Below are 13,883 nucleotides of genomic sequence, written 5' to 3' on the forward strand. Positions count from 1 at the left end.
GAAAAAGATCCGCCGACTGAAGCAGATGCAGCTTGGAAAAGAAAAAACAAACAGGTACTCTCTACTATTATTTTAACATTTGGCGACACAGGAGAAATGGAACCTCGGATACACAAAACCCTCAAACAAGAAAATCTTTGGACATACTGGAATTAATTAATTACTAATTAAGAAAATCTTTGGCTAAAGAATTTACCTTATGTGCAACTAGCAGGTATAATAAGTATCTGGTGGAGGAAGGAGCCAAAGAAACTAAGAAAGATGGAAGGAGTACCAATGAAATCCATCAAGGTTAAATTAAAAGGTGATAAAAGCAACCCTAACTTTCAGAATGTTTTGATTCCAAAATTATCTGATGATCCATTATCTGTGACCAAGTTAATTGAAAAGGGGAATAAAGTCATTCTTTCCCAGAAAGGAAGCTCAGGAGAGAACACGTCTGAAAACAAAGCTCCTGAAATAAAAAAACAAGTGACAGCTGGTCAACATCAAACATCAAATGAAGGAAAAGTTAAGAAGTGCCAAGACAAAAAGAAGAATCAGAAAGAGAAACCTGCTTAAAGGCTACAAGAATTAAAGACTTTACTGAACTGGTGACCCAGAACTTTGTTTCAAAGATGAAGACATTTTTTATTGAAGATTTTTACACCGAAGAAGATGAAGAATACCCAAGATTAAATGCAGATGACTATAATTGGGACCTGGACAAAAAGAATATGGGTTGTGAAGCAGAAAATAGGACATATATACCTACTAAGAAAAAAAACAGAAAAAATAAAAATACAAATTTTAGGAAGTAAATTGTTGAAAATTGGTATTATTTGGTTTATAAATAAAACAGTAGATAGCGACACTTTGACACATCATGGATCAAAAAAACAGGCATGTTTCATTCCTTGCTACACACAAATTATCCATTACTCCAAAGCCATTATACTCTCACTATATTTTTTCCTCTTACACCTCATTCTCTATCTACTAGGATTTAGATTAGCATCTACATTATTCCTTTATTTATAAATCCCCTTAATGTGTTATTGCATCGTGTTTACTCCTCATACTTTCTTTCTCTTAATTTTACCATATTTGTTACTACTTCTATCTATAATTATTTCACTAATTACTGCTCCAGTGATTCATTTTCAAATCTAACAGTACTAATTATTGATTATTATTCTATTCATTTATTTTTTATATAATTTTCTATTTATATTCTTGTAAGTTTATTATACTTTACAATGCTTCTATGTTGTTCTCATTTACCCTTGATGAAACCTTTAGTAACCTAGGTAACTAATAAATATTTTTTTCTGCTATTTTATGTACATTTTTTGACAACACCTAAACGATCTACCTACAATTAAAAAAAACCTTTATGTTTAAAATATTATTGACAACAAAGAATATTTTATTAGTTTTGGGCGACTTCACAGTTTTTAAGTTACGAAATTACAGCACGGTAGGAAGGTGTTAATCTCTCGTCTTCAGTTTATTCAATTTAGAAGTTCATCAACTCATTATAAGTGGAGTTTTTTCTTCTCATTTATAAAAGTAACCATGAGATCATTTCAGGAGGTTGGCGCTAAAAAATTCATTGCAAAACAAAACAAAATTAAGATTTTTTTTTTTTAAAACTTACCTTCCACCAGATTTCCGAACTTGCTGTAGGAAGCTTGCTTCTGAAATTTAAACTAGTTCTTAGGCAAGTTTAATTAGCAATTTTCAACATTTATTTAATTTTTTGTATTTTTATACCTTCAACACTTTGACAACAGGGTCCTCAAGCCACAGTAGCTTGGGATCACCTAGGAAGACAATATGTAGTTAAGAGTGGTCACTTTTCTAGGTTGCTTTCAGAGTGGTGAGAAGAGCTCTAGCACCTCCCTTATATATTGGATTGCTCCAAACCCTGTTTAGTCCTAGCATCAACCTAGATCAATGGTTCAGGGTTCCGTCACCTTAACGGGTTTTTAAACTCTTTAAAATTTTTCTATTATCAAATTTATTTTTTGTAGAATATAAATTTATTTACTAATATATTATTTTATATTACATACTTCCAACATTTTTTACATGTTCACTAATATTTAAACCCTATTTGGTTAAGTATTATATTTTATACATTATATACTGTATTTAAATTAATAGAAACCATAAAAAAATCATGCTTTTAAGTGGTTTCGAGGAGGAGGCCCAACGGTCAAAGTGTTAATCTACTCTATAAAATAAATATTTTGGTAGAAAAACTCAGTCGATATAATTATTCCAATAAGCACAGTTGTTTATACCTCGGAACAATGTTTATGCTACCAACAAGAACAGGTCACAGAATTTGATCTTTTTTTTTTTCCTTCATTGTATTCTCTAATAAACCTATGAATTCGTTTTTATCCCAGTTATCTAATATGTAATTGTCTTCTTGCACGTCTTAAATAATAAAATTAGATTTAAATATCACCTGAAAGAAATACCTGGTCCATCTCTTCTGTTAATACCTGGTCTATCTTTCCCGTTTATTTGAGCGAGATGGACCCTAGCCTATCATCCCTGTGCTCTATTAGTTAGTATTAATTTCATGTTAGTTTAGTGCCAACTCACTGATGTAACATCGATACCACTTGAACTCAACTTGTCTCACAGAATTGTATGATGTGAAAAAAATTTTTGACTTGCGAAAACATATAAAGATAATTTTTCTTAGGATAAGTAACAGAATTTTAATGCATAAAATAGTAGCATGGAATTAATCAGTGTTCTTTCCTAGCAACTACGTCACTGATCCATCTCTACCAGAATTAACTCTACACTTCAAACTGTTTCAAGAACTCAATAAATGCTTTGTTACTTCAAATAGACAGTCATAATAACTAAAGTTACAGGAACATATACAGATCAGGCATCTAACATATGTTCAACCTTTACCTGACAGAGTTATCCATATGTAGATTCTGTTGTACAGAGGTTGAAACATGAAACATCTGCTGATGCAATAGATTCATGAATATGAGTTCCGTGATTTTTGGCATATTGAACCCTTAGCAATATGAGGCAATCAATCCACTGAGCTTATTGAGATTTTCAGGATTAACTGAATTAATATTCTAAGCAACTTCATTACATGGCATATAATAGGCCATTATGAAAAAAGAAACAATAAAATAAAAACTGTCAAGGTGTTGAGTATAATGAGGATCTAAAAATTTTAAAATGAGGAACAGGGTCAAAGGTAATGAAGCATAAATGCTAAAGTTTAAAAATCATCTCTAGTGGTCTGTTTAATATAATAAAGTTTTATGTGGTTAAAAATAAAGAATTTATTGAATAACAAATGACAGATGCATACAACAATAAACAAAGTGCCTAAAAAATAAAATAAATATTTTCCAAAATGTGCCTTTTTTTAGAAAGAAAAAAAATACATTGAACACTAGATATACATAAAAATGGCATAAACAATACTGCAGGTTACTCACCCAAAATGAGAATATAGAGATTCTAATTTTTTTTTGTCTTATCATTTGTTAACTTATAAATAAAACTCAATTTTATACTACCATAGAGCATTTACATATTGAATGTAAACAGAGTATAGATACTAAAAATATTCCAGTCAGAATGGTATACATTGATAAGAAATTATTTAAAATGATAATCTAAGACAAAAATAATTCTGAATTTTAATAGCAATTAAACTAGTGCTCTCGTAATACTAACACAAAAGTACCATTCATAGGAACTGTATTAACGATCTTATCTTGTTACTATTACTCAAAAGGAGGTTAAAAGCAGATAACTTGTTTATTTATTATGAATTATTTTAAGTAATTCATCAGACATTTAATTTGAAAACTCATAAAAACTATTAAATCTCTTAGTTTAGCTTTTGGATTATAAGTAAAAAAAAAGAAAGGAAGAGAAAAAAAAGTGAATTTTTAATTAATTAATTAAACAGCTTTCAGCAAGTTTATAATAATGGAGTTTCAATTATTTTTTTTAATTAATATTTATGAAATAATTAACTTTTAACTCCTTGACTCTCGTAGTATTCTAACCTCCTAAAATTGCGAAGATATTCTTCAGCAATTAACAAACTATGGCCATTAAATACACATTTCATAATTATAACATATAAATTAAAACTATATAAATATTTAACTAAGAAAAAAATCACTTCTTAAAAAACAAGAAACTATATAAAAAAAAAAAAAAAAAAATCAATTGTTATTTATTTGTAGAATTATTCTTAAATATCAATTTATTTATTGGCAGGCGTATAATCATATTCATAAAATTACAAATATTTCTTAAAATGAAATATTTTAGAAGTTATAAACCTTTAAAATTACTTATATTCTAGAATTGCTCCTTAATTCATGAAGTCTTGTCAGTCAAAATAAATTAAATTAATTTAGAAGCTGCTGAGGATCAAAGGCGCCGCCTATAGGGATTGTACCTTTAAAAAAAGTTTTCTACATTAATATAACAACATTTGTAATAATAATTAAAATAAATAAGATTCAATAATATTGAATTTGAGAACATGAAGTTTTTAAAATTTTTTTATCACAATCATTTTTATTAACAATAGATACTGATAGACATAGCAAGCCAACATTTTGTCGTATATGAATAGAGACCAGATTTTTGTGCAATAGCATCTTTTGTTCCCTAGCTTCAAATTCCACCAAACCTTGACAGAAATTGTAATAATGAGAAATCCATTCGAATAATACTAATTTTATATTGCACAAAATAGCACGATTTACTCTTTTTGGGCTAAATTTTTATTTTTTCATTTCATTCATAACATTTAATGCTTGAACTAAATTTCTCTTATTATACACACATAGGGCTATTTGTGCCAATATTTATTTGTTTTATTATTTTTTTTCCTTATTTAATTTGTAGTTTAGAATTGACAAATTTGAGGTATGAAAATGAATTGATTTACAATATGAAGAATCGATTTAAACCTAAAAAACAAAACAAACAAACAATCAAAAGAGCTAAATATTCTTGGAATATTATTAACCAATTACTTTGAGTAACTATGAAAAAGTCCTCTAGAATAAAATTCTTACAAATAAATAAGGTTCAGTGTTGTTATTTTTAACTGATTCCCCTGACTTGAAAATTAAACAAAAAATCTATTGTTCTGATCAATATGAACATATCTATACATTTTTAATCAAAATTTGCATTGACATTTTTTTTGCATTGACTTATTACTTGTTAGTTTTTTGGTTAATTATATTCGTATGTAAATATACAATTGAAAAGCAAAGCGGAAGAACATGCTATGTGAAATGTTTGGGTACATTAAAAAGGGAATTTTACTTGGAAGAATATTTTTAAATACTCTTTTCTAAGAAGCACTTTGCATATTTTTTCTAAAACTTAAAATTGAGGTAGTTTTAAGAAGCTGAAAAATTAAATTCCAGCCTTCATAATAGGAATATAAAATCATTTAATATAATTAGCTTCCTCATAGCTATTCAATTATAAACAAAATTTTAAGTTTTTTTAATCAGTGTAATTTAGTTTTTTTTAAGTGTTTACATTAATTTCTTCTTCTTCTTCTTTTACTGGCATAACAGGCACCATACGCTGCCCTTGGCCTGTTCAACGGCTGCCAACCATCTTTCTCTATCTTCTGTAAGGGTAACTGGGATCCTAAGTTGTCGCAGATCCCGCCTCACATTTAGCAGATTAATGCTTTTATTGCTTAGGGTCCAAGTTTCTCCACCATATGTGACGACTGGCCTTATCAACGTTTTGTACAGGGTGAACTTGGTACAACTAACAAGTCTGCTTTTAATTAGCCTTACAATGAAGAAATAAGCTCTATTTCCAGCAGCAATTCTGCTTTTAACTTCTTCTTCTTCATTCTGGTTCTCGTTGATAATAGTGCCAAGGTGAGTAAAACTTCTTACCACTTCGAAATTATAGGGGCCCATTTCCAGGCAACTCATCCTATGGTCCAGAGGGTTCTTACCCAAAGTTTACATAAATTTAGAGAGTTTAATTTGATTCAAACAAGGTTAGGCAGGCTTTCTAAGTATTAATTCTATAAATTAATCAATCTTCTTCTTTGTTCTTCCCATTCAAATGGCAAAGTTCGGGAATAGTAGAATAAAGTTGGCAGTTTTTCTTGAGATCTTCCAGGTCACCGAATAGCTTTGTCACCAAGTCAGTCAGTTCTGGCCATCTCTACCTCCGTTTTTCCTCCATGAGTCGCGTGTTTGGAGAATGTATTCAGTAGTCTGTTCACCTCTTCCACATTCATATAAGGGAGTAGGGCCAATTTTAAATTTTTTGTAGAGATGTGAGTTGAGCTGGTTATGTCCAGTTCTAAGCCGGGAAATCAAAACCTGTTCCCTCCTTGAAATTGAGTAATAAGGATCTCTGCGTTTGAAGTCTGGATGCTAATGATCCCGTCTCTTATGAATCACTTTATTGATGGCTTTAGCTTCCTCCAGTTGAGGTATAGTGATGCTTTGAGGTAATTTGTACCCCACCTTCACAAGTTTAACAGCCAGTTCATTCTCCCACTGCAGCTAACTTATTCCAAGATATCGGTGAGATGTTCCAACTTAGTGGCATGCAACATCAGTCCTGTTTTCCTCTTGGATTTTAGCCTCTTAAGAACAGAAGCTGCATCTGTTAAAAGTACATTCTTTTATTTCCAAGGCCTCTTAAGGTCTATTAGAATCCTAGTTGCCATCAGTATTGACTCATCCCACTCATGTATTGAGTGGAAACCTGTGGCAATCACTTAGTGTAATGTATGGTCTTTCAGAAAATTCATGCGGATACCTCCACCTCCATTCCTAATAGCACTTTCGGCTGAAACATACGTAAAGATTCTGGTCCACAAGTTTTTTAAGTAGGTAGAGTTTATTTATTCAAGTGCTTGAGCTCTGATTTTGGATTAATTCAGGACACTCTTCTTTGTGATATCCGGAATGATGTGACAATAGAGGATCTGTAAGGACATGACCATGGTGGGGAGTCGTTTAATATCTTCTTTATTTCAGGGTGAATTTCTTTGTTTAGCTTTTATTGAGCGAGTTTCATAAAGGGGGCTTTGTCTTTTAATGAGATTCCATACCTTTGTCCAACGTGATTCTTTAGTGGGTGAATAGGAATGTATTTAGCTTTTATATTTAAATTAGGTATTTGTATATCTCTTCTATCCTTCAATATAAGAAGACCCATAATAAACTCCATTCTATTCATTAGAGTAAATTTTAGACCTCTGGTGATTATCGTTGGTTCCTGATTGGGACCATTTGGAAAGTGGAGTTGGCTTCAGCTCTCTAGCTCATTATTCCATACTCCAGTATGGCCAGACATCCTATATGAAGAGACTTAAAAGTCATATGATCTGCTTCCCAATTTGAGCCAGATAACTTGCTCTTAAGGTTTGTTCTTTTTGCTGACTTAGTGACGCACTTATCAAATGGCCTTTCCTTATTAATCCAGGGCCTTAGTTGATTCCAAGTTAAATAGGTGAGTTATCAATAGCTTAGTAGTCAACCTTGCACCTAACTTTAGATTTATGGATTCAGGAATATTTCTTGATAGGCTTAAGATGGTGAACTTTTCTGCGGTGTGGTGGTTTTCTCTGCATTTATCATCAGTTCCTTTTTTTTGGTCTAAAATAGTTAAAGCATCAGGCGCTAACATAATTGGGGAAATCAATCAGCACATCATTGATGAAAATGAGGAATGAAGTTTGAGAAGAACTCCCTCTAGGAGAACTCCATTTTTAATTTGTTTGATTCTGCTCTTAATCCCTCTAGAGAGCACTCTGGCTATTTGCAACTTCAGGAAATTGTGAATCTAGGTTAATGTCTTTCCTTTTATTCCAATGTCAGCCGTTATAAGGACTAGACCCTCTATCCAGACTCAAACAAAAGCTTCTTCCATGTCTATCCAAACAGCAAGGATATGCTGCTGATTTTGGAAACCATCCTCAATTTCCTGGGTAATTTAGGCAACCTGTTCTTCTGTAGATCTGTACTTTCTTAATCCTACTTGCTAAGGAACTATTCATTTGTTCTTTTCCAAGAACTAGATTAGTCTCTTAATTACTTATGTTTCCGTAAGCTTGCCAAAAGAGCTTAGGAGAGTAATAGACCTGAAGCTGGAATGCTTGTTCTTTAGTTTTCCAGGTTTGAGAATGGGAATCATTGTTCTTTCCTACCAGATTTGAGGGATTTTGCCTTCTATCTCTGCCGTCATTTCAGCTGGTATTGAAAAAGACAGGAGTTTCTTTTTTTCTTTTAGTCCTAACTTCTGATTATCTCATTCATTATACCCTCTATCCCTGGAAAGCTTTTAGTTTATAAGGTGCCAATGGATTGTCGTGATCAGATGCTGTAAAGGGGGGTATCAAGATTGTTTTGAGTCTGCTTAGAATGTCTGAGATAGTGCTTCTGTACAGCTTTCCTTGTTTGGCGGTCTATCTGAATCTCGCCAGTCTTGTTGGTATGTTTTATAAGCACCTCCCTTTAAATTACAAGGTCATACATTTTTTGGTCATCGGTTATTGCTATCGGTCCATCGCTTATTGCTATTCCTGTCTAAATTCAATCCTTAAGTTTTTTTTTTGTTTTTTTTAATGATGCAAATGTCTTCCCCAGGGTTCTTTCCTCCTTAAGTTCTTATATTAGCCAGTTCCTTCCTATAGCCTTAATTTATTCAGTTCAAAAGGGTTTGTAATCCTTTCTTGCTCCTCTAGGAATAATTCTCCAGCTACCTGAAGAAGCTCTACTGTGCATTGCTTTGTGGATTGGTTAATCATTCAAATTGAGAACAAATAAAAATATATAATTACTACTGCTCTAACGATTAATTTCTCTCATTGGATAACATGATAATTCCCGATTATGATTGTTTAGTGAAAGGTGACTTTAACTCTCACACACCTTAGAAATATGATGGCTATGATCTCCAAGAAGAGGATTTGGGAACATGGAAAACTGAAGGCTCATTAAGATTTCTTAGTTAACTTTCTGATTTTCTAACATTCTAATTAATCAATTAAGTTGATTATTCCAGAATTTGGATGTTTTATACTCATTTTGGGTTTTTGCCGCACAAAATTCTGGTCTCCAGTCACAAATAATCAATATTAATACTAAATCAGCACTTTTCTTTTAATAAAGAATTTATTTTCCTATGTTATTAAAAAAACAAAACTTATTGATTGTGAATATTTAAGTTCAATTTAGAATAATAATTTGAATAAAAACCGGTGTTTTGAGGACAGTGCAAAAGTAATATTGATAAATATTACCTATCATAATATCTTTCGTTGTCCAACCAGTCTTGATATTTATACCACCACTGCTCCCATTTAATGTAATCTTGGAGAGTAAGATCTCTTAAATAACCATGTTCCTTATAATATGTATAACGAACTCTTACATCATCCCAAGAACCCAAATCTCCAATGGAAGAAAGACTTCTATAATAAAATTAAAAAGAAGTTAATAACAACCAAAAATGATTTGTTTTGTTTTTTTCCATAATTTTACAATTGAAAGATAGTTCAATAATAAATACATCAAGGGAAAAGGCAATATTCCAGTAACTATTCATGCTTTAGTAGTGGATTTATAGAGAATTCAAGTTTATTATCCACTGAAATAAGTCAAATAACCTATTTCATTTTTGTTTTTCAAATCTACTTCCTAACTAGTAAATTTATTTAATATAGTCACCACTAGGATGTATTTGTTTTGTTATAATAAAATTAAAAAATAATAACCAACATCATATTTTTATGATATAAATAGAACATTTCAATAATACACAAAGAGAAAAACTATATTCCCGTATTAAATTATGGTATAGTCATGAATTTGCATTTATAATAAATCCAAATTTATTTATTTTTATTTTTTTACAAATTCAGAAAACTTATTTAACAAATTTTTTTCTTCTTATTTTACACAAAATAAATTGATTGGTATGTAATAAAATTGAGATCTATATAGAGTAAAGGTAGAAAACAATAAAATAAAAAATTGTTTAAATAGTACATTTCTTTTTGGCTTCTAGAGTATGTTGGAAAAAATACTTGGAGAGGTATCTAAAATTTTTTGAATAAGTATCACAAAAAAAAAAGTTTCATTAAAATCAATGTCTGTAGCCTCCCCTCAATAATGAATGCTAACAAGTGCCAGAAAATTTGGATATAATCATAATTTTGGCTTTTCACAATAATAACATATATATATATATATATATAACTGTTATTATCGAAGGCCTGTACATTGATACCGATATATTCAGTTAAAGAAATATGCAAATAAGGTAAACCAGAGTAAGTGGAATATTGCGTTTTACATTCCAGCAGGAAAGAGGGAAACTCAGGATACTTACCTGGAACAATCTAGTATAACTCCCCAGCCAATGAAATGAAGTCAAAATAGCCAACGGCTCACAAAAGAGGTGGTAGGGTGCTTGAAGCCTCATATATGCTTCTGCATCTCGTTCAACAAAGTGTGTTCTCCATCCTTCTAGTCTTCCCTAGGATCACCAGAAGCAATTTTTTTTTTCTCGGGATTTGCACGGCAAGTGTTTTTTTTTTTCACTACATGATGTTATATAAATGTTTCATTGAGATATTTTAAAATAGTAAATGATGTAAAGTTACACTTTCCCAATTATAAGCCAATCTGGGGGAAGTGGAATACATCTGGTATGGGATAAACGCAATATAATATGATCCACGTCCCCAGTGTATTCTACTTTCCCCATTTTATTGAAAAGGCAGCTATTAATCGGCTAATTAGCATACATATTTTTATGTTTTATTATTACAGATGGTTCAATATTACCACTGTAAAAAAAACACATCCTTTAAACACTTAGCTCCAGGTCGCAGATAATTTAGTCGAAGATTGTGGGTGACATTATGATGTTTTAAACAGTAAAATTCAAGCATGTGAAAGCTGTATAAAGATTATAATTTCAATTAGTACAACTGATCTTAGTCCCGAGAATAAAAATAAAATAATAGAATGCATCAAAACAATAGGAGAAATGGGATTTGTTTAATAAAAAAAAGGTATTGTAGTTAATAGAATAAAATTTGTACCCCCAGTGAAGATTTTTTTTCATTCGGTCTACCAAATCTATGGGGCAAGTGGAGAAGGTGACTATATATATATATATATTTTTTTTTTTTGGAAAGGAAGACTGGGAGGTGGAAATCTGAAAATTGAGCACTTGGGCAAAAAAAGATCAACAACTAGCGGTAAAAATATTGAATGAATCTATAAAGGTTACTCAGAATATGAACTAATGAAATTTTAGGATCCACTTACCCCGGTTTACCTTATATTATTAATCTATGAAACGTATATAGATTTGTACTTATGTACTATATAGGTTTTATTTAATTTTTTTTATTTGACTTACCCTAATGATAATGAAAAAGTTCACATTTTAGAAAGGTAAGGAACTTGTACATTATAAGAGTATAATAACAATTCACAAGTTACATGGTTTAGCATCATTAAGATACATCAATTACAGGTAGAAATCCCTATCAACTACAAATCTGTCAAACTGCTTGGTTATGAGTTAGAAGCAAATATTTTGGATTATTATCATTATTTCATTCACCATCTACCAACTACATACATCTATTAAATCTAAATGTTAATAAAAATAATGAATATGATCTACTTGATCATAATTATAATTTAAATATACTGAAGTGAAATTTTATGTTTTAATAATAATTTGCAATTTTGATCATACTATAAAGTATTATTATTAAAGACGAATACACAAATAAGAAAAAAGCTGAAGGAAAATCATCTGATATTGGACGAACATTAGCAGGGTCACTGGTAGTACTACTATTAAATTAGCTACTACTTAATTAATTTAGAAGAAATAAGACGTTTAAAGTTCAACATTTTATTAAAACCAGATTATTAAAATTAAAAAAAACAAAACAAGAAAACATTCAGCAATCATATTAACATCATTCTTCATTTTGTAATACATCACGAATAAAGGATACTTTTCAGTTCTTTCAAAAAAATTTCCAGCTGCAAATACCAAATACTATAAGATACAGAACTAAAAAAATGTCAACATAATATTAAACATTTTTTTTTTAAAAGTAAAGTAGGAAGTTTATTATATAAACTTGATTAATTAAGGTTGATATCATTTTTATTTGGTAAGCATGAAAGCAAGGCCTAATTAACGTGTAAATAATTAGCAGGAGTATCATTGTATGATATATTTGATTTAGGCACTCATTACACAAGCCAAAAAAATTAAATCTAAGTCTGCATTATCTGATTGTCAAACCTTTTAAAGAGCAAAATCCATAATTAACCTATTTAATTTTATCAACAGCTCTTAATATGGACTAGAAAATTAGAACATACATAAAAAATCATTAAATCCAAATTCAATTCAATTGTGAAAATCGATTCACATTCTTTACATTCTACTTTTAAAAGCTTAAAGGTAGTAGTAGATATTTTTCTTTCCAAAGTTTAAAGATTTAATTATATCTGAGAAAATCCTAAAATGAAAAAATTTAAAACAACTTTGCGAACCAAGGAGCATATATTATGTATTACTCTTATAGATCCTTCATTAATTCTCTTTGGAATTGCTTTTTTAAAACTGTATGAGGCCTTGATGATATGCATAGAATGAGGAAGTAGTAATACTCAAGTGTTATAATAATACAGTAAACAGCTTCAATTTATTGAAAATTTTATTTCACTAAAAACTCAAAGAATAATACCCAAATACATTCAAGAAGTTTTCATCATAGACCTATAATATCCTAAAAGCTTAATCATGTACATGGCAGGATATAAGCACTGTCTTATCATCAAAATTTAGTGAAGTATTATCAAGTTTGTAACAATAATTAAAGAAAATATTTACAACACGGATAAAACTAAGATTTTGTAAGAAAAATATATCTTAAAAATTTGATTTTCTAATCATGAACAACATGTTTTGAATCAAATAATTTTATTTTTTGTGAGGATAAGAGGGTTTTAGTTTAAAATATTTACATATTTATAATGTTTGAAGCCTAAAATTTGTAAGTTTTATCTTTTCATTTTTTTCTTTAGTTATATTTAACAATTTTTTTGGGTTTATCGATATAAAAAACAATCAGCCCATAAATAGTCCATATAATCAATGTTCTAACAAATTGTAGCCAGCTTAACTCATCTCTATAATAAAAACAAAAAAAATTAAATCCATAACCCTCCCAGGGAGGGTTATGGGTGCAGTAATAAGGAAGTCTGTTACTAGACCAATGGTTATGCAAAGTGATCTGATTAGAATCATGCTTGACCACCATATTTTTACCCAACTAATGGTACCCCGGACCATGGAGACTTCCCAAACCCACAGGGCATCAGCAAAACCAAATAATTGTCTGCTGCAGCCAATTCAATACCGTACCGTTCCAGATTGTAGCATAAAGCCTTACTAATGAGCTACTCACTCCAATCCCTATAATTATTTACTTTATAATTTATAATTTATTTTATTACAAGTTTCTAGCTTAATAATTTTACTATTAAAAAATTATTATTCATTATTACATGAATAAAACAATAATATGGCAAGATTAACCATTTCAAAATTTAATTTTGAATTGACAAATTTAAATGTTTAATTTATTTTATAAGTGGTAAGATGATTAAGAAGGATTTAGAGTTAAATGTTTCCACAATGAATTAGATTTTATTGTTTAATAACAAAACAGAAATCAAGCAGAGTCAGGGATGACCAATATTTAAGTCCAGCAACAATCTAGTGGAGTTAGTGATGACCAATATTCAAGTCTAGCAACAATCTAGCAGAGTCAG

General features: G+C 30.2%; 1 protein-coding gene across 3 annotated transcripts in view; it reads right to left on the reverse strand.

Moving 5' to 3' along the window:
* Nucleotides 1-3,881: 3,881 nt before the first annotated feature.
* LOC106677042 (serine/arginine repetitive matrix protein 5) overlaps nucleotides 3,882-13,883 on the reverse strand; it is a gene marked incomplete in the record, with an annotated part of 21,962 nt that continues 11,960 nt past the window's right edge. For all 3 annotated transcript variants that reach the window (XM_067048512.1, XM_067048511.1, XM_067048513.1), the window contains 2 exon segments: nucleotides 3,882-4,453; nucleotides 9,305-9,475. In XM_067048512.1, the coding sequence (XP_066904613.1) occupies nucleotides 4,426-4,453; nucleotides 9,305-9,475 (199 nt within the window).

The sequence above is a fragment of the Halyomorpha halys genome, unplaced genomic scaffold (genome assembly GCF_000696795.3).
Source record: "Halyomorpha halys isolate HHAL.00 unplaced genomic scaffold, Hhal_1.1 Scaffold7.1, whole genome shotgun sequence".
NCBI lineage: Eukaryota > Metazoa > Arthropoda > Insecta > Hemiptera > Pentatomidae > Halyomorpha > Halyomorpha halys.